The sequence below is a fragment of the Melanostigma gelatinosum genome (assembly GCF_949748355.1).
Source record: "Melanostigma gelatinosum genome assembly, chromosome: 6".
Classification (NCBI taxonomy): domain Eukaryota; kingdom Metazoa; phylum Chordata; class Actinopteri; order Perciformes; family Zoarcidae; genus Melanostigma; species Melanostigma gelatinosum.
Window position 1 is genome coordinate 7066922 of NC_136639.1, and position 19180 is coordinate 7086101.

At 40.6% G+C, this 19180-nt stretch overlaps 1 protein-coding gene across 1 annotated transcript in view; it reads left to right on the forward strand.

Annotated features, from left to right (window-relative positions):
- Nucleotides 1-382: 382 nt before the first annotated feature.
- tacr1a (tachykinin receptor 1a) overlaps nucleotides 383-19180 on the forward strand; it is a gene marked incomplete at both ends in the record, with an annotated part of 29880 nt that continues 11082 nt past the window's right edge. Inside the window, 2 exons of the mRNA XM_079269632.1 lie at nucleotides 383-783; nucleotides 14165-14359. Of these exons, the coding sequence (XP_079125758.1) occupies nucleotides 383-783; nucleotides 14165-14359 (596 nt within the window). The remainder of the gene's footprint in view (nucleotides 784-14164; nucleotides 14360-19180) is intronic.

Below are 19180 nucleotides of genomic sequence, written 5' to 3' on the forward strand. Positions count from 1 at the left end.
AAGTGGTGTGCAGCCGCTCAGTTTGCGCAGAGAAGCAGCAGAGAACAGAGCGGAGAGCGGAGAGGACGGAGCAGAGAGAGCTCAGATATGTCCGACCAGTTTAGGGAACACAGAATTGTTTTTGCGTGTTTTTACGCACAGAGATAAGTGACAGTAACAGCAGTCTAATAGATAGTCAAGTGTAATCGTAACGTCCACATGTGTTACTTATACTGAATCTATTATTTCCAAGAAAAAGTCTTTAAGTGAACATTTCAACAGAGCGCGCAGCCGTCGTGCTTTTCTTAAACTTTGGTCACTTTGCATTTGCCACCGGAGTTTTCTTGTTATGTTTGTATCCAGTTGGTGGGTTTTAAAGTGACTTTCGGTCTTAAACAGCAAAATGGATCATTTTTTCAATGTCACCAATGCGCCAGATTGGACCACCGGCTCCAACGAAACCAACGGGACCACGAACTGGAACCAGTTCGTGCAGCCAGTCTGGAGAATTGTGCTCTGGGCTATTGCGTACAGCAGTATAGTTATTGTGTCCGTGGTAGGCAATATCACAGTGATCTGGATTATTATGGCGCATAAACGCATGAGGACCGTCACCAATTATTTTCTTCTGAACCTGGCGTTCGCTGAAGCCTCCATGTCCGCCTTCAACACGGTGATCAACTTCACATACGCAGTGCACAATGAGTGGTATTTCGGACTGTACTACTGCCGCTTTCACAACTTCTTTCCGATCGCAGCTGTCTTCGCCAGCATTTACTCAATGACCGCAATCGCTCTGGACAGGTAAGCTGCGAGTGTGTTGCAAAAGTATATAAGAAATTAGTTTAAAATACAACATTATCAATTCACGACTGATCAAAGTTCTTCACCATATTCTCCGACATGATTGACAACAAAATGCAGGAATATTGCTCTACTGGTGACGAATAAACATTTAAGTGCTGTGAAAATCGCTGTCTAATTCCCTTTTACCCATCTTATAAGGTCCATAGTAATATTTTTAGAAATAAAACTACTGACATCTAGGAGGATTCATTATCAATTCGTACAGGTGGGGAACAGGTTGTGAATTTATTTCGATTTTTAGGTAAAAGGTTATTGAGGTCAACTGCTCTTTGAACAAAACAAAAAAAGGAAACTTTTATTTCAAAGTGCACCAATATATTGCCTTGCAGTTTTTTTCTCTTTACCAACATGCAGCTCAACATAACAGTTTTTCTCCCAACAGTAACAGTTTGTAAGTCATTAAAAAATGATCACAAAAACGATAAACAGGAAGCATTTTAATCTGTATCTTTTATTTCTTTTTTATTTAGCATAAACCAAGATCCTATTACAACAAGAATAAGGGCATGGATTGTGCAACCTTACAATAGCCTAACTATGTGTCACAGAAATTAATCAGAAATGCTGCAAAATGATTCAACGGGCTTATTTTGTTGGCCATTTTTTCAAGTGTTCTGTGTGCCGTCTCTTGCAACATAACCTTTTTGCATGTCTGATCCACCCCTGCAATTTTCTACCGTTATGTCCATTATATGCAGCTATCTGTTCATGTGGCTGGTCATAAACTCTCCACCTCCATTGGGATGGATTTCCTCTGTGGGGTTGAGGAATGGAGAGTAAGGTGGAACTAAAAGTGACTCCATCCTGCGATGGGCCGTAAACCACTCTGAGACGAGAACGATGAAACACAACCCTCTCCCCTACATTACAATAATGTACCCTTTCCTCACTGGGCCCAAGTCTGTCATTAAGGTCACCTCAGTGTCTCACTGTCGAATTTATGCATTTTTATTTATTTTTAGATATACCAGAGTGTTGCACATTGCAGTCTAATGTAAAGTTACTTTCTGTTATGTAATCTTTTTAACGTAAATATAACAGCTTTTACAACAGTATGTAAAAATACTAATACACAGAGTTTTGGTGTTGTTAAGTTTGAGTGAGAACGCAGCTCATTCATTTGGAAAAGACGAGAGCAGTGCCTGATTAAAACGTGCCTGTTCAGAAGATGCTGAATGCTTGGCCTGTGGTATATGTGGGAACACTGGGAACACTGCACTCCCGTGGGTACTGACTAATACAGTGGCCAGTTACTTCACACATCCATGTCGTTGCTCCTACTACATTCACTTGACTGAGAAATGTTGGTTAATAAATGGTTATGTTGCAGATTTAGATTTGACTGACAAAATGTAACAATTATAATATGATGCATCATTATTTATTATGAAAGCTCTACCTTGAACAGAAGTTAAGTCAATTTAAGTGCGTTGCATTAACAAATCCTCTTTCACTATTTACTCGAAGTAAACATTTGAATGCAGGACTTTTATTGTGCGGTATTAATAGTTTTACAATTATTTAGAAACATTTACCTACAATTGCCAACACCTTCAAACCCAGTTAGAGAAAGAGTGAAAGTAAAGAAAGCTAGCGGTAGCCTGGGGCCCTGAGAAACACACCCAGACCGCTGTTATTCACGGTCAGACACATCGGTGAAATACACTTGGTGGCGGCCATTTCAAAATAGGCGTATTAGTCGCTTGCTTTGACAGAACTGCCGTGGTTATAAAGTAGAGCAGCGATTTAAACGGCGGAGGTATTTTGCTGGTGGTAACGTTATTCGTTTTATAAGTTAGTATCAAATTTTACAGCGGGGAAATTTCCTCGCGGGGTAAAAACACACTCAAGCAAGTAGTACTGGCTGCAACCGCGGGGAAATACACATAGCGGGAAGTACTCATTTCCAAATAGGCATGCTAGTCGCTTGCTTTGACATAACCACTGCTGTTATAAACTAAATCACCGATTGAATGAGTGGCGGTATTTTATCTTCTTATAGTCACAAGCTGAAGGAAGCTCTGTGGAGCTCAGTGCATGCAATAACCCTCCCAATGAACATTCACGTGTGAATGACCCCTATTGATCAGTGGTGACATCTCCTTGTGTCGGCGAGGGTGAATGGAAATTAGATGCATAAAAAACCCGGTGCTGCTTTGTTAATATGTGTGAATGCCTGGGCATGGGGGTGTGAGCCATTGCATTTTCATGTGTTCGTGCGTGTGCATGCATCTTTGTCTGTATGGTTGTGTGCGAGTACACATTGTATGTGTGTGTGTACCTGTACACCTGTGGCCATGAATGCTGTTTTATTTACAATGTGTGTTTGCTTGTGTATCTCTAATCTGTATTCATTGTGTGAGTGTGTCTGTTTCTGGATATGAATGCATCCATGTGACACATACGGATACTGTTCCTACCGTTCCAGCACATACATCTGTGAATATGTTGTAGGAACAAAACAAAGATTCACCGACTGTGATATAATACTCGGAGCTATCTCTCACTGCTGTTTAGGGTGCAGTTAGTATTTCAATTCTTAATTTGCAATCACTACTTCCTGTGAGAGCCGAAGAGCTCACATTAGTTGCTAGACATGACATACTTTTTTGCAGCACAGTGCTCCATCAGCCCTGATGAGATGCTGCAGCTGATAAGGCTTTTATTCATCTCCATCATTGCTACACTCAGGACTGGCAATCTGTGGGTTGTGTGTAGTGCAAGAACGCCACACAACCAAGAGATCACCAGTGCAATCAGGGTGCCGATGCCAGTGTGCTGAGTCAGAACCACAGGCGAGTTTGCCACTTTGGCTCGAGTCCCACTTAAGTCAGAGAAACTCTACTTGGCACTTGTCCTCAAACGACTTGACTTTTACTCAGTTTACGCAATCATGTTCTGAGATCAGTCACCGCTAGTGGGTCCGGAAGTTGTTGTCTCATCGGTTCAAAGGTCAGAAACGTGGTTGGGCGAGTCCAAGATCGTCAGTCGCGTTTCTGTGATGAGATAGCAATCTTCCGTATTCCACCGCGGTGGGGAGGATCTGCTTTTGTTTTGGAGGATTTATTTTGTTTTGATTGCTTTCTCTCGTTTTCTACTAACCCACACACATATAGCGTTAAGCTACATGTGTCTCCGGGTGGAGTTAAATTGCTCAGACACGTGTCGATAACGCGATCTCTCTCGCCATTTTAGAGGCTCGCGCCATTTTGTGATCTCGCGAGGCGTGGCCAACCAATACTTTGTAAATATACATTACCAAGTGACCCCCAAAAATAAATAATAAAACAAGATATCAGATCAGACTTTGAAGATATTTCCATTTTTTTCAGCAACACTGGTGGCACCTGTTTAATTTCAAAGGGGCTTTGATGGAGCTAAACAAAGTAAAGTGCTGCAGTTTTATCACCATAAAAGGGAAGGTTGTGTCATCTCATACAACTACTGAAAAATGCCAGATTTTACACACGTCAGCATAAAAGAAAGCTAAAATAAAACACACTGACATAATCACAGATAAAGAAAGCAGCAACCCACAGAGTCTGGCAGCCTGCTCTGGAGGAGTCTGCTCGATGAGACAGCAGGGGAAAAATTGGCCCCAAACTTTAAACTTTCATTTATACTATTTAAACTATAATCCTTACGATTTTCATGAAAACAGACCTCATTTTTATCTATGGTCTGCATTTTTTCTGTTTTATTTCTATTTGTAGTGGTGGGGTCCGCAATTCCGGTGCTAAAAAAGGGGGATTCACAGAAAAACGATGCATGTACATTGTATTTCTGCTGCTGCTCAAGGAGTATTTGCTGTAGTAGTAAACCGAATGGTGAAAGGTGTCAGAAAATGATTATGATGCACTGATTCATATTTTCAACAAATAATCAAAAGGATAAGTACATTGTGAAAGGGTTCATGTGAAAAAAATTATCGGTTCCTTTCATTTTCATGAAGCATTCATAATAATTATTAATAGTAATGGATTATTATTATTATTATCATCAACATAATCATAGTCATCATCAATCATTGTTATTATTGTATGTCCCGCTGTTCCATTGGAGGCTCTACCTGATGAATTAAACAGCTAAAGATAAAGCAGGCACAACCTGGAAAACTGAAAGTTGCTACTGAAATGCATTCTGGGAAACACCTTAGTAAATCTGGCTTTTTGCACCGATTGTCAGTGTCTGACTAATGATAAGTGCTCTGTGCTTTAAGGGCACTTCGGTGGGAGTTGTTTAGAGAAATAAGAATGTTTTTCATTCACAACCTGCCAGCCAACCACTTCCCTCTGGCTTCTGAGCTATTACGTGCTGCCCCTCACACAGCTGAGGAGCTAATACTTTGAGAAATGAAAGAGTGATTGTTTGAGACTGGACCATGCATGGAAAACATGGACGCCCACAGCAAACTCTGAGCTTCACAAGCATCTACATCAATTACCACAGCCATCATCAGCAAAGAGAAAAGTATAAAGTAACCATCTTTAAATGAACCCTGTGGGGAATAATAATAGAAATCGAATTTAAGTAATTTCAAAGATTCGTGGTAACCGCGAGGAGGCTGGTGCCGCATGCTCGCGAAGAAGCACAAATCACTGAAAAAAATGGAAATGGCAGCTACAATGTTGTCACAACATAAACACTCCATAAAACAGGACATACAGTAAAAGATGATGAGAAGGTAATTGTTGCTGTGATGTCAGGTGTGTTTATGTTGGCAAACTGAATTTTCGACCTGGTATTCAGACTTAAATTACCGTTCCATTGAACTTTTATCTGAGTTCCGAGTACAATGGATTGCAGCATTACTGCACAGCATATTAACGACAGCTCACGGTGGCCTCCTCTCCGGCTCTCTCACCTTTCCTCATCCAATTTCCACTTCCTCCACTCCCTCTGAAGTCTTTTTTTCCCCCCCAGAGGGATCGTCACGGGAAGTTATTCTGCCCACCTTTCTCTTTCTGGTTATCTGAGCATGAAAAGTGGGAACAATAGGTTTTCGCTTCTCAAAAGGACTGTGTTGTGTGTCTACGTGTAGCTCAGTGGGTAGAGTGGGTCGTCCTTTGATCACAAGTGTCCTTGAGCGAGACACTGAACCCCAACTTGCTCCCTGGGTGCTTCACATCAGCCCTCTGCGCCTAAATGCCGTATACTGTATGTATATGACAATTGTGATGAAGTTTAATTACATAAAAGTTTACATCTATAAAACAGGGATTAGAGCGGTGTGAGAAAGAAGACATTTTAATGATTTGGATTACTGTGAGTGAAGTTGTCCTTCAGGTTCTCTTTTAATCGGTCTGAAGCCTATATCACAAATCATAGGCACATGTATTTTTATTCAGTTTGATCTATTTGTGGATCTATGGTCTGAATGATTTGGTTATTATTTATTTATAGGAGACAGTGCACATCAAATACGATAATGCTAAATACTTGGCTGCAAAAATGTTATATCAAAATTATTCATACCGCCAGCGATGCAAATTTGCAAAACGTTTTCAATAAAAGGTTTCAATAGATTTGCATATGCAGAGAGTCAGCTACCGTAATCCTATTGACCTATTGAGTCGGTATAATTTACCTCTTGCAGTCTGTCTGAGGTAAAGTACTGTATTGCCCAAGCTTCTATTTTATTGAGATTATTTTAGCAAAATGCTGTGAGGGAATTTGATTTCCCTCTGGTAAACAGTTACGCCGTGTACTGCATATTGCTAGGGTTATACAGAAGCTGCCTCTGGACAATGCTTGTGATTCCAGACGCCCCACAGCGCCTGCCAGAAGCTGCTCTCATTGTGTCGTCTATTGATAAATCGATGGCGCTGTCCATGGTGCTGAAATAACAGATGGCTTACAATAATTGCGAATGTCATAGTGGAGCCAGTGTTAAAGTCGGGGGATCACCAAAGTCAGAGGGATACATCTTCTGGATACCTTGGATGTCAATCCATCTCAATGTTGATGATATTTCTGGACCAAAGTGGCAGGCCGACTGACCATTGCCAGCCATGCAGCCAGAGAGCATGGTTAAATATTTTAAATCTTAAAAACAAAAGACCATCTTTCAAAACTAAACCCTGAGCTACAGGCTGCAGTCACACTCTTCTAAATCCATCACTACCAACATGCGTTTGAGAAGGTGCATTAAGTAAACACTGAATATAAATCAAACCACTACACCAACGGTAACTTCGCTGGCACTCTAAGATAATATTTTAGCAAAAACAGAGACAAGCGAGTGAAAAGACACATTTTATTCCTAAATATGTAATAGATGTCTGTGGCTATGAGCTCAGTTTCAGTTTGATTATGCTAGATATCAACATGTAGAAGGTGGAGTCTGTGTTGTGTCTGTATCTCTGGTCTAATGTCCCTCGTATTTTAATGCTGAATCTCTTTGGTGTATTTGCGGGTCAGGTCACTGCACACACAGCACATTTTGCATTCGGATATCTAGCGAGCATGAACGCATCAAACATTCCCACTGTTTATTACCGATCTGATGATTTTGAAAGACAGCATCAGTGCTTCTATAAATCCACATCCATCAGAGGCAGCGTCACACATTTAGATCATTTTGAACAGCTGCCTCAGAGCTATGTCACCTCTTAGTGAACAAACAACACTCCAATCAACACTTGTCATCTCCTGTCACTGAAAAATCATCTCCGATTAGAGCTTGACAGATGCCTTCGAAGCTGTTAGTGCCTTGCTTTAGGGCACTTGGCTGGCTGGTGGATTTTGTTATAATTGATGTTATCTTTCATTTGGTATTCCTATTTGTTGTTTTAATTGTTTTGTAAGTACGGTGTCATACAAAGAGGTAAAACACCAGCAAATGATGCAAACATCATCGTCAAATTAACAACGCAGGCGCAGCATTTACAAAAAAAACACTGCAAAGAGAGAGGGCACCCTTTACCGTCTGGATGAGACGCACCAAGCTTTCAACCAACTCCAATGTAAACCAATCTGCATAAATGCTCAGCGCAACTGACGTATAAGGTGTGTGACAGTCTGCTTAGGTTAGACGGGAGGGGAGGATGGATGGATGAACATATTTTAACGTAGTTTACTGACGCAACTTCCTTATTTTATTAACACCAGTTATGTAAAGTAGTTGTTTGACGTAACAAATGCACTTTTCCTTACCAAGTGCTTTTGTTACCAACTAGACCTAAGAACTCAGTAAACATATTTGGAAGTTTATTTTGAAAATACACTGTATGCATGCAACAATGACAACATTGACATGTTTGGGATATTTGTCATTTGTGAGTCATAAAGTTACGAAGGCCAAATTAACCGCTAGATGCAAAATGAGCTCACATTTAGTTTTTCAACTTTCAGATATTGCAGATATTTGCTGTTAACCTAGTGTTAGCCTTTTGATTATTAATAGCCTACCAATTAACATAGTGGTGCATCATATCTGGTCATGAAATCAGAATGGTGGAACTTAAAAAACAAAAACATAAAAAAAAATATATGGTATGATCAGTTAATCAAATAGTCATTCCGGTTGTATGACTGTGCAACTTGCAGTATTGTGTATTCTGGATTTGTGATTTCTCTATTTGGTTGTGCTTTTGTCACTTTGCAGCACGTTTCCCCGAGTGCTGTGAGGATCGGATTTTCTAGATTAGGCTAACCTCAACAAGCGAGCTCATCTTCTGCCTCAGTGGACACATACTGCTTCGCATTTCTATGTGCACGTACACACATAGGATACACACTCAACCATGGAAGAGGGGATGCAGGTGGATGTTGGTTTTGCACAGGACATGGTGTCTGCCGGTTTTTGATGAGACTGAGGCGGCTGAAGGATTCATATGTATGCATGTAGACAATAATAGAAACAGTGACAATCCTTCAAATTACCTACCACACACATATGTACACACACACACGCACACACCCCAGGCTCTGCCACCTTTATCCTCTGATGGACGTTTTAGGTAACCTTCTGCAAAACAACAAAAAAACAACAACGTAGAGGCCAATAATCCAGATGAAGCAAATTCGTGATCAAATTACCAAAGCCTACTTTCAAATGCAATTTGGGAAAAAAGGACAAAGAAATCACTGGCAGGCTTGAAGGCAGGCAATTTCATCTGTAGCAGCTTTCTTCTTAATGACTTCCTTTTCTTCAGGAAAACAGTGTAGCAGCCTCATGGTGTTTGTATTGAACTGTTGCATTGCCACGGCCATTTAGGTGCCATTTGTGGATAATTGGAGGTGTCTCTCCAGGCAAATACATAAAAATGAATAATTGGTATGGGGTTTGAATGTGCATCGCAGATGTCGATCAGAAAGCTTGTGAGTTGGCTAGTTTAGGATAACAATGATCTTGATACATTATTATATTTCTGCTCTTTAGTGTGGCTGCATGTCAATTGTTAGCACTTCATGCTGTTGCCGGTAGGTTCTGGTAGGTTTTGCACAGGTCTGTTTCGGACTGGTGTGTTCCGTATGAAACCCATATGAACAGTCCAGCTTCTTTCGTCATTCTTGATAATCTTCAGTCTTCAATCACGCCAGATTGACTGCTCATTTTAAAAACTAAACCTTTACGCTTGTCTGGTCAGGTGTCCAGGTTGCATTGGATCTGAGCACAGTGCTTGCAAGCCAGCAGGGGTGATGATGATGCTGATTTGAGCTTGTGGAGCGAGCAGAGTACTGTCCTCTGCAGGTGTGTGTTTGATTCTGACATCAGCAGCCCGACTAAGACTCACCTACATGAAGAAAAGCCACATGGCTGCCAGCGCTGTTTGAAGCAGAGCCAAAGTAAAGCCACGGCTGTGAACGCCCATTTTCAGCAGACCGCTGGGAGCGTTTGATTTCAAAGGCCTCCTCTTGTCTCTGATATAATTAGAGGGAGTTGACGTCCATTTAGCAGATTCATTTGGGTTATTAGTAGAATTAAGCCTTTAATTAGACCCGACATTTCACTCGAGAGCTTTGCTTAAAAAAATAATAACACTGATGTTAATGCTCTGTAGAAATGAATACCGTGCATGCTTCCAGACTGAATACAGTCAGGCATTACAATGTTTAATTTCAATGTTTTTAACACATGAAGTGCATAATTAAGATATGTGTCTCTGACAAAATTGTTTTCAATCAAATCAGCACTTTACTTGATAAATATAGCTCCCAGGTTATTGAGTAATTCGGAAGAACAAACCATGCTTAAGAGATCTAAATGAAGATAAATCAATTCAACCAAATCTGCAATAAACTTCAGTCAAAAATCTATGCAGAGGATTTAAAAAAATTTAAAAAAAGAACAGAGGTAATGCATTTTAGTTTTCCCCTTACACCCTGAATCATTGTGTATTTACTGAGGAACTGGATTCTGCCAGCAAGTGTTTTGATAATGATGTTCTCGGTCATTTTAGGTTATTCATGCACTCTCTGATTAGGAGTCTGATTGAACATGTGATGCGATTACTAAAATGCACACGGTAATCATTTGAGTAGAAGTATACTTCATAACACTCTTTGCAATGCAACTCTCAGGAGAGCACACGTTTGTGATCACATCCCCATAAAAAAAAACACACAAAAAAAACCTTTTATCCAGAAAGTGGAGTATGACTTGACAAATCAAAGCTTACTGTGTTGTTCGATTCCTTTTAAATGTTTCAGACATAGGTGTGTGGGCGAGTGTGTGTGTATGTGCTGCAGGTTGTGTTTCAGTGTGAAGTTTGAGTTACCCTTCACAAACTCTATTTTCAGTTTATGACTCTAATCAGCATTACACAAATGAGCATTTTTCACACTTTGCCTATCAAGGACCTAAATAACTTGTGATCACACACTTAACAATGAATTCTCCATCTCTACGTATACATCTTATACTTCAATATTTTATTAAGGTTTTTTTTTTTTTTGCCAAGAAAAACAAAAACACATCCTAAACAAGTAAGAAATAAAACTAGCAATTCATGCACCTGGCAAAAGGCCAGGAGGAAATACATTTAAACAAATAATTAAATTAAACAAAAACAAAAAACAAAATACATCAAAACAACCATGCGGCATGCCAACAACATTGTCCGTCACTCGTGTCAACCATAACTTCAGGATCAGATATCAAAATGATATATTGGAAGAGTTCTATACACAGCAATATTTATGTTAAGGTCTAGATTTTCACAGATAAAGTAGCATCCTGTTTGAAGCGAGTACCTGTCTTCTTAAAAGATATCAGCTTCAGCAATGAACAGAGTAAAAAACAAATAAAAAAACCCTGTGTGAGGTTAGGGAGGGCAAATCACCAGCAAAGTTCTTATTCTGACAAATATTTGGTCCATTTTGTCCATCTTGCTATGTATGCGTCTTTCCTTAATCTCAGTAGGAAAGTCAGTCTTTCCATATCGTGAATTTCTTTCATGATTTCAATCCAATTTTCGACTGAAGGTGGGTCGGTTTGTAGCCACTTGCGAGTAATAGCTTTTATTGCTGCTACCGTTAATATTTTCAGGAGGTATCTGTCGTTTCCTGTTATTCCTTCTGGTAGATCACCCAAATAAAGTGACTTGCATGTGAATAAAATCTGCTGCCCAAGAATATGCTGCATAATTGTCCAAGCGTTTTGCCAGAATGTTTGTATCTTGGAGCAGCACCAGAAGATATGGTGGTGATTTGCACAACCCTCCCCACAATTTCTCCAGCATGTATGGTTTATTGAGGCTAAGTATATCTTCATTTTAGGGGTAATAAAGAAACGAACAAGGTTCTTCCAGCTAAATTCACGCCAATACATTGAACAGGAAGTAGTGAACACAGTTTCACACATATTCTCCCATTGCTGACTGGATATTTGATCCTCTAGTTCTTTCTCCCATCTCTCCTTGATATATGTTGTGGTAGTTCCTCTGCCCTTTGTGATTCACTGGTAAAGTTTTGAAATGACTGATTTGGAGCTGCCAATGTATGCCCGTACTATTCATTTTATTATTTCATTCGGTTCCATATTTACCTCATGTCTCTTAATTTCTTTTGAAAAGTACTGCCGTAACTGTAAATATCTGAAGAAATCATAATTTTCTAAATTGTATTTTTCCTTCAATATCTGGAAGCTGTGTAATGTGTTTTTCTCCATTATTGTACAGAAGGCAGGAATACCTTGTTTGGTCCAGTACCTGAATCTAGAATCTATACTATTTGGTGTAAATTCTGTGTCATATGCAAGCCATCTAAGTTTTCTTAACTGGGTCCACAAATTGAATTGCTTTACAACGTCAAACCAGGTGTGCAGGGTGAATGAGACAATGGGGTTCAGTTGGGCGCGATAAATGACCATTCATTTGTGGTCTGCGATCATTGCTTGTACTGGAATACCTTTGCATTCATTTTCCATCTCCTTCCACTTAGCCTCGTAACCATTATCACACCAAAAAACTATTATTTTTAATTGGGCGGAATGGAAATACTCTCTAAGGTTAGGGAGAGACATACCACCTCCCTCCTTACTAATGGTTAACGTGCTCTATTTAACCCTTGGTTTCCTTCCGTTCCAAATGAATCTGGAGATCTGTCTGTCCCAGTCCTGGAATTGTCTGGCTGGGATTTTAACTGGTAGTGACATAAATAAATACAGTAGTCTAGGTAAAATGGACATCTTTATAATATCAATTCTCGCACTTAGGTTCAATAGCGGTGTTGACCAATTACTCAGATCTTCTTTAATTTTTTTGTTTACAATTTCATAGCTTTTTTTATACAGATCACTAGTACAGTGAGTTAACCAAATTCCGAGGTATTTAATTGCTTTTTGTGACCAGTTAATGGGGATCTTTTGCTTTATAAAAAGGTGAAGGATTGTAATTAAATGGTAATATTTTTTGCATATTTAATTTGTATCCTGAATATGTACCGAATTTATCAAGGCGTTCCAAAAGGTTGGGAAGGCAGATATCTGGGTCACGGATGTATAGTAATACATCATCAGCGTATAACGCTATCTTATGTTCCTTATTTTTTATCAGAATTCCTTTTATATCGCAGCGTTCTCTTATTGCTTGTGCCAAGGGTTCCATGTAGAGTGCGAAAAGAGTTGGAGAGAGGGGACACCCCTGACGAGTGGATCTTTCTAATTTGAATCTACGACTCTTTATCCTCTCCTCCAGTCTGCCTTTAGGTAAACAATCAAACACAACCATCTACAAAACTAATTTATTTGGTTAGAGATGTTTTGCAACGGGCAGCTATGGTTTGTAGTTCTAACATTTTCATTTAATAGATTTTCTGAGCAATCATTCCAAATGATTGCGAAAAGCAAGTGCATAATAAATGATTTATTAAGCGTAACATGTTCTTTACATTAATGTAACATTTGTGGCCCTTTTTATATATAGTTCCTTCATTTTAGGGGACAGAGAGTTATTGCATTAGTAATTATGAATATAAATAAGTCATCACATTTAATATTTGGTGTCAAATCCTTTGGAGTCCATGAAGGCCTGAGGGCTCTGAGTCACAGACACGTCACTGCTAACGCTCTGCCAGGCCTGCACTGCAGACAGCCTCACCGCTTGCTTGTTTTTGGGGATTTTTGTTTAAAGTCTGATCTTCATTCGGTTAAGCATGTTGAATTCAGTTCAGACGAGGTCCTGCTGCATCATCTTAGAACTGTTCACGCAAAATGGATGTGAACACCTTCAACCATCATTGAATCACTTTAACCTTACACTCAATGTTAAATCCAGTGTGCTACACCACAGCACCAAAACATATGGATCAATAGTTTTGAAATGTTGTCTGGCTGAGAAGGACAATACCACTTTCATGTCTGTTCGATAAATATAGCGCTTAGTTTGTTGAGCATAGAAGAAAGAGAGGTAACATGGGGAAATAGTTAGTCTGGCTCTGTCCAAAGGTAACAAAAGCAGTGTGTGTCTGAATGTATATCTTGTTTATTTAATCCATACAAAAACCAGTGCGTCATATTGACATTTATGGATTTGCGGCGAGTTATTTGCAGGACTATTTCTTGTTCGGGTGCAATGTTTCTTTGGACAGAGCTACCTTTCCCTGCCTCTGGTCTTTATGCTAGGCTGAGCTAACCAGCTAATAAGCGTATTTCCCAAAATGTCAAATTATTGCTTTATTCATCGGTCTACGTGTAGATGTCAGATGACTATTATTGTATTTTATCAGTTCAGCATATTACTTTCAAAGCCAAGCTATGAACTGCGACTCAATCATTCAGTAAATAAGTGATCATCCAAACTGCGTTATGTCAGAGGTTTACTAGGTAAAAGCGGCTCAGGTGTTGCTCAGCATCACTGTATCTTCTCCCCTGCAGGTACATGGCCATCATCCACCCTCTGCAGCAGCGCATGTCCTCCACAGAGACCAAGGTGGTGGTGGGAGTGATCTGGCTGCTGGCTCTGCTCCTGGCATTCCCTCAGTACTACTACTCCAACACGGACCAGTACCCCGGCCGGGTGGTGTGCTACATTGACTGGCCCGAATACACCGTGTGCGACTTCAAAAAGATGTGAGTGTCTCTGCGGAACAGCTATTCACATCGTCAACAAGCACCATTAATTGCTTTTGAATTGATAGCAAATGTGGGAGGATGTTGTTCGTATTAAGTGTAAATTAGAGAGCGCGCCGAAAAAGCACGGAAGCTTTTTGTGCTTTGTCGTGAATAAATTGAAGGCACATCAGAGGGGATTTGTGTTCTCCCTTTGCTGAAAGGCAAACGAGTCGAGTTGGAAAGGAGAAAAGAACAATTAGATTGTATTGAAGCCTTCACCATTCATTTTCAATTTGTAATTCTACTGGAAGACATGCATGCTTTTCAAGAACCGTTTACCAGGTGCTTCACAAAGCAAAACATATCACGACATGAAAACAGGACAACAATAGACAATTGAGTCAATCATAATTAATATATAAAGCCACTTTAAGGAATAAAAAGGCTGTATAGACTGTTAGTTTTCAACGTTTTATCAGAAAAGCTTCAATCTGAGATTTCAGTATATTTCTAGTGCTAATAGTGGATATAGCCGTGCTTTCTTTTCTTTTCACTTCTTTGTAAATCAGAGCCCTTCAGGTCAAAGCTGAGATCTATGATTCCCACTGCATTCAGCTTTTCACACTCATGTTAACTCACTAACATGCATCCATGGCTTTTAAGCTGCATAAAAAAACTCAAGTCAGACAGTATTCAACACACAAACCTTGTCTCCCAACACCAAAACATAATTTGATTTATGTAAAGGAGCCGCCTGAGAACAGAGCGCTTGCCCAGCTGGCCTAGCTGTTCATCAAACCACAACAGTTCAAGGTCGGTTTTGGAGGAATGTTTACTCGTACCTTTGATTCCACGATTTTATGAAAGCCAGCCGTGCGACTTTGCAACTTTGTCTTGATTCTCTCAAAGAAAGAGCCTGTTCAAGCAGCCCCGTATGTCGGGAATACAGACCTGATTTTATAGTTAGTCCTTTGAATTGCTGCAGAATTAGTGAGTTAAGCCAGAGTCTATTTCTAAACTGTAATAGACAGTGAGGGGATGTCACTCCTGAGGCATACGGAGGGTTTTTCTGTTCCAGAGTCATGCAGGGTCAAAGTCTGATGATCTACTGTGTATTCAACAGCTCAATGTATCCCTTGGTTTACAGTTTAGAGATTTAAGGTGAGAACAGAGAAACTTCCCCCCGATAAAAAGCCTTAGTTTCAAATTCTGCACATACATTATTCTGCACAGTGAAGCTCAAACATCCAGAAGTTACACTAAGCTACACATTTTGACTTTTGACTTGACTTGATTGACCAATGCCACAAACAGAAGATTGTGGCATTGGTGAACTCTGTGCAAGTTCACATGGGTGGCAACCGCTTTATGCCCCGTACTGCCTTGATGGAAACTGCTTCACCTCTGCCGCCTTGCCCTCGTTGAAACGACTGGAGGCAACGCGTTAACGCACATTGACGGGAAGCCTCTTAAGTATTCATTTTCCCATGGGCTCCTTTGAGGACATATCATTTTAAAATCAGAGTGCCATGGAGGTTTGGCGAGAAGCTTGCCAGACACCATTTGAATTACGGTACTGTGATACAGCAGGTTAGTGAAGATCAAAACATGCACAAAGAACGATTTACGGGCACTATGTAAACCTGGTCTGACTGGTCAGTGACAGTCAGGGTTGACTGGTCACCTTTCCTCCAGATATCATCTTTCTTTGGGCTGCTAAAATAGAACCAAATCCATATTCATATCATACCAGTGACTAGTCCTTGTGGCAAATCATTTTAACACTGTCTTTTCCTTGTGCAGAGGAAATAGCTAAAGCTGTCATTGCTGCCGAAGCGCACCTATTCCATCTCCCCTCACCCATGATCTACTTTCAAAGAGAACGTGAGAAATGTATGGTTGTGCAAATGCTGGCGTTAATCTTCTCCTTGCACACGCTGAAACCTTGCTGTGCCAGACAAAGTTCTAAAGCTGCTTTAAAAACACGACAGTGATTTATTCACACTTTGCGCCACCCCGGTAACTCCAATTTCTTCCATATTGTCTTTTTGTAATCCCACTGGCATAACTAGCCGACACACACATGAAGGCACGAACACAGGTACCATCCCGTAAATGTGCACACAAGAGGAGTTCAGCGAACACAGAAAAACACCCACGCAATGACGCACATATGCAGGCACTCAGACACACAGCATAGGGCTCTGATCACAGCTCTGCTGATGGCAACATCTCATCAGCAACAGCGTTTACCCTGCTCTGCTGCCAGCGTGCTATTGCCTTCCCCTTCTACTGCCTCGGTCACATTTCTCCATGGAAATATAGTTTGGTATGAACAGCGTAACAGCAATTTCAATGTTCATTAAGGGGTGCCAGCTGCTGTCATTACTTTTTTAATGAAACTGTAATAAAGGGACACATTGGAGCTGAGTGAGAAAGCAGTAGTCATTCAGCTCAGCTGCTGAAGCAAATGACACATCTGATTAAGGCTGACCCCTGGTCAGATCCCACATGTCTTTCTTGCCGCGCGTTGTCCCGCTGCCGCTATTAGTCACCCTGTCTGATGGCATGACTTCCTGCCTTTCCTGTCGGTGGGAATTAGTGAGTAAGGTGTCATGGGAGAGTATTAATAGATGACAGTTTGTGAATGCACGCTTATTTAGATAACTGTTATTATGCCACCACTCACACCACCATAACATTATCACCCCTGCACAAAGAGACACACACGCTTCTGATCAGAAACCCTCCCATGCCCTCCTCCCACATTTGCACCTGTCTCTATACTGAAGGCCAGGCAAGTTTATTTGTATAGCACATTTCAACAACAAGGTAATTCAAAGTGCTTCACATAAAGCCATTAAAAGCATCAACACATAAGGCAAAAGAAAAGGAGATTTAAAAACAATTAAGAACATTCATTAAAACACTAAAAAGCAGTGTAAGAAATAAAATACAGTCGTAAAATGCAGGAAATTGATTAATATCCTTGAATCTGGTTCAATTAAAGGCAGCAGCAAACGGTAAAGTCTTCAATCTTGATTTAAAGGAGCTGAGGGTCTCAGCAGACCTGCAGCTTTCTGGGACTTTGTTCCAGATATGTGGAGCAGAAAAACTGAACGCTGCTTCTCCATGTTTAGTTCTGACTCTGCTTCCTGTCGGGGTGCATTAATCATCTCATGGTTTGAGGAACATGCAGGTGGATCATTGCAAATTACCTGGCAATCATGATTATAATATCCACTAAACTTATCTTAAGGATCTAGCAAAAGTATGCTAGGCTTGAAAAAGTATCCAATTGAAAAACACAGCACAGTGTTGCCAACTCTTTCCTGTGGAAAGTAGCGAGAAGCACTAGCTCCAAAAGTCTCAGAATCTAGCGAGAAAGTCAGCAAGTTGGCCACACTGACAACCCGTTCCTTTAGGCCTCCCTCCAACGCAACGCCCCCAAAATAAGCATAATAAGCATTAGTACTCACAGCTGTCTAGCTGGCAGCTTGTGGAATACTTTGCGGACGCGCAATTAGTGCATGGGCAGAGTGCGTGCAGACAGGAAGGTAGATAGACAGGCAATCTTTTTTTTAGCTTTATCCTGTGCTCTCCTCCTAACCTTTAACCTTTCACTAAGGTAAACCCTTGATCCAAGTTCTACTGCAAATAGTAAACACACACCACACAACCCCATATGAGCGAGAATTAACAAATTGTGCTCAATTTGCAGAATCATCCTCATCTTTTCATCCTTGAGACTATTTACTTCTCATAAGAAAATAAATACAAGAACACCTCACAAAATAGATCTATGTGACGCTGACAAAAGACACACACACTCCAACTCACGCAGAGAGAGGAAATCTCAGTCTGAGCACACCTCGTCTCTGATCTCTCTCCACTAAATTGGGCTTCACACGACATGCGCCTGAGATTAGTGGCAGTAAGGCAGCGTGGAGCGAGGCGTCCTGTTACCTCGAGTATTCTTTTGCCTCGGCTGGCAGGCAAAGTCAACAGAACAGCTGCCCTTCCTCCCAACACACGCACACACACACACACACACACACACACACACACTCATTAATTATGCACAAACACCTCCATGTTTAAATAAGCAGGAGCAATTGAATTATGCATTTCCTTGAAATAACCCACACTTTAATGCTCATATACTTTACAATAGATTTGGATCCAGTTAATTTTATGAGCTCATTCAGCAACTCCTAATTGTTGCATTCGTATTCATATTCACACTTGCTTGTTCACACGCCCACAACAGCCAGGAAATAAAGACTTTTGAAGCGTGTTAGTCCGCTGGGGGAGAGAAGAGGCAGCAGCACAAGAAATACACAAATGCGTTACTGTGCGTGTAATTTGTCAGTGTGTATATTGAACAAGGTTTTATTGAGTCAGCTTGTGTAACAGAAAGGTGACACAGCTTCCATTCCCTAAAGCGTCATCCATCAGTGGGAGCTAAGGGTCTGCTGGGAGAACTCTTACAAGGTAATTCTTCATCTGCAGTTGTTTGAAATGAAGAAACTGGTAATGTAAGAAATTGTGTGCATAGAACTACGGTGGCCTGGAGAGCTCAACACACTGCAAATTGAGAAAACACATGCAAACAGACATACACCAGCAGAGGAAAAAACATCTTTGAGCTATCTGATTAGCTCGCTCGCAGTAGTACTACATAAACGTGCAAGTCTTGGCTGTCCAATGAGAGACTCCCAATCAAAACAGGGACCCACGTGTAAAAGCAGTGCTCCATACTGCCACTAGTGGCCACATTGTTTAAGTCTCATTCACATGCAGCATTATAAGGAGACCAAAAAATGTACATAAATAAAA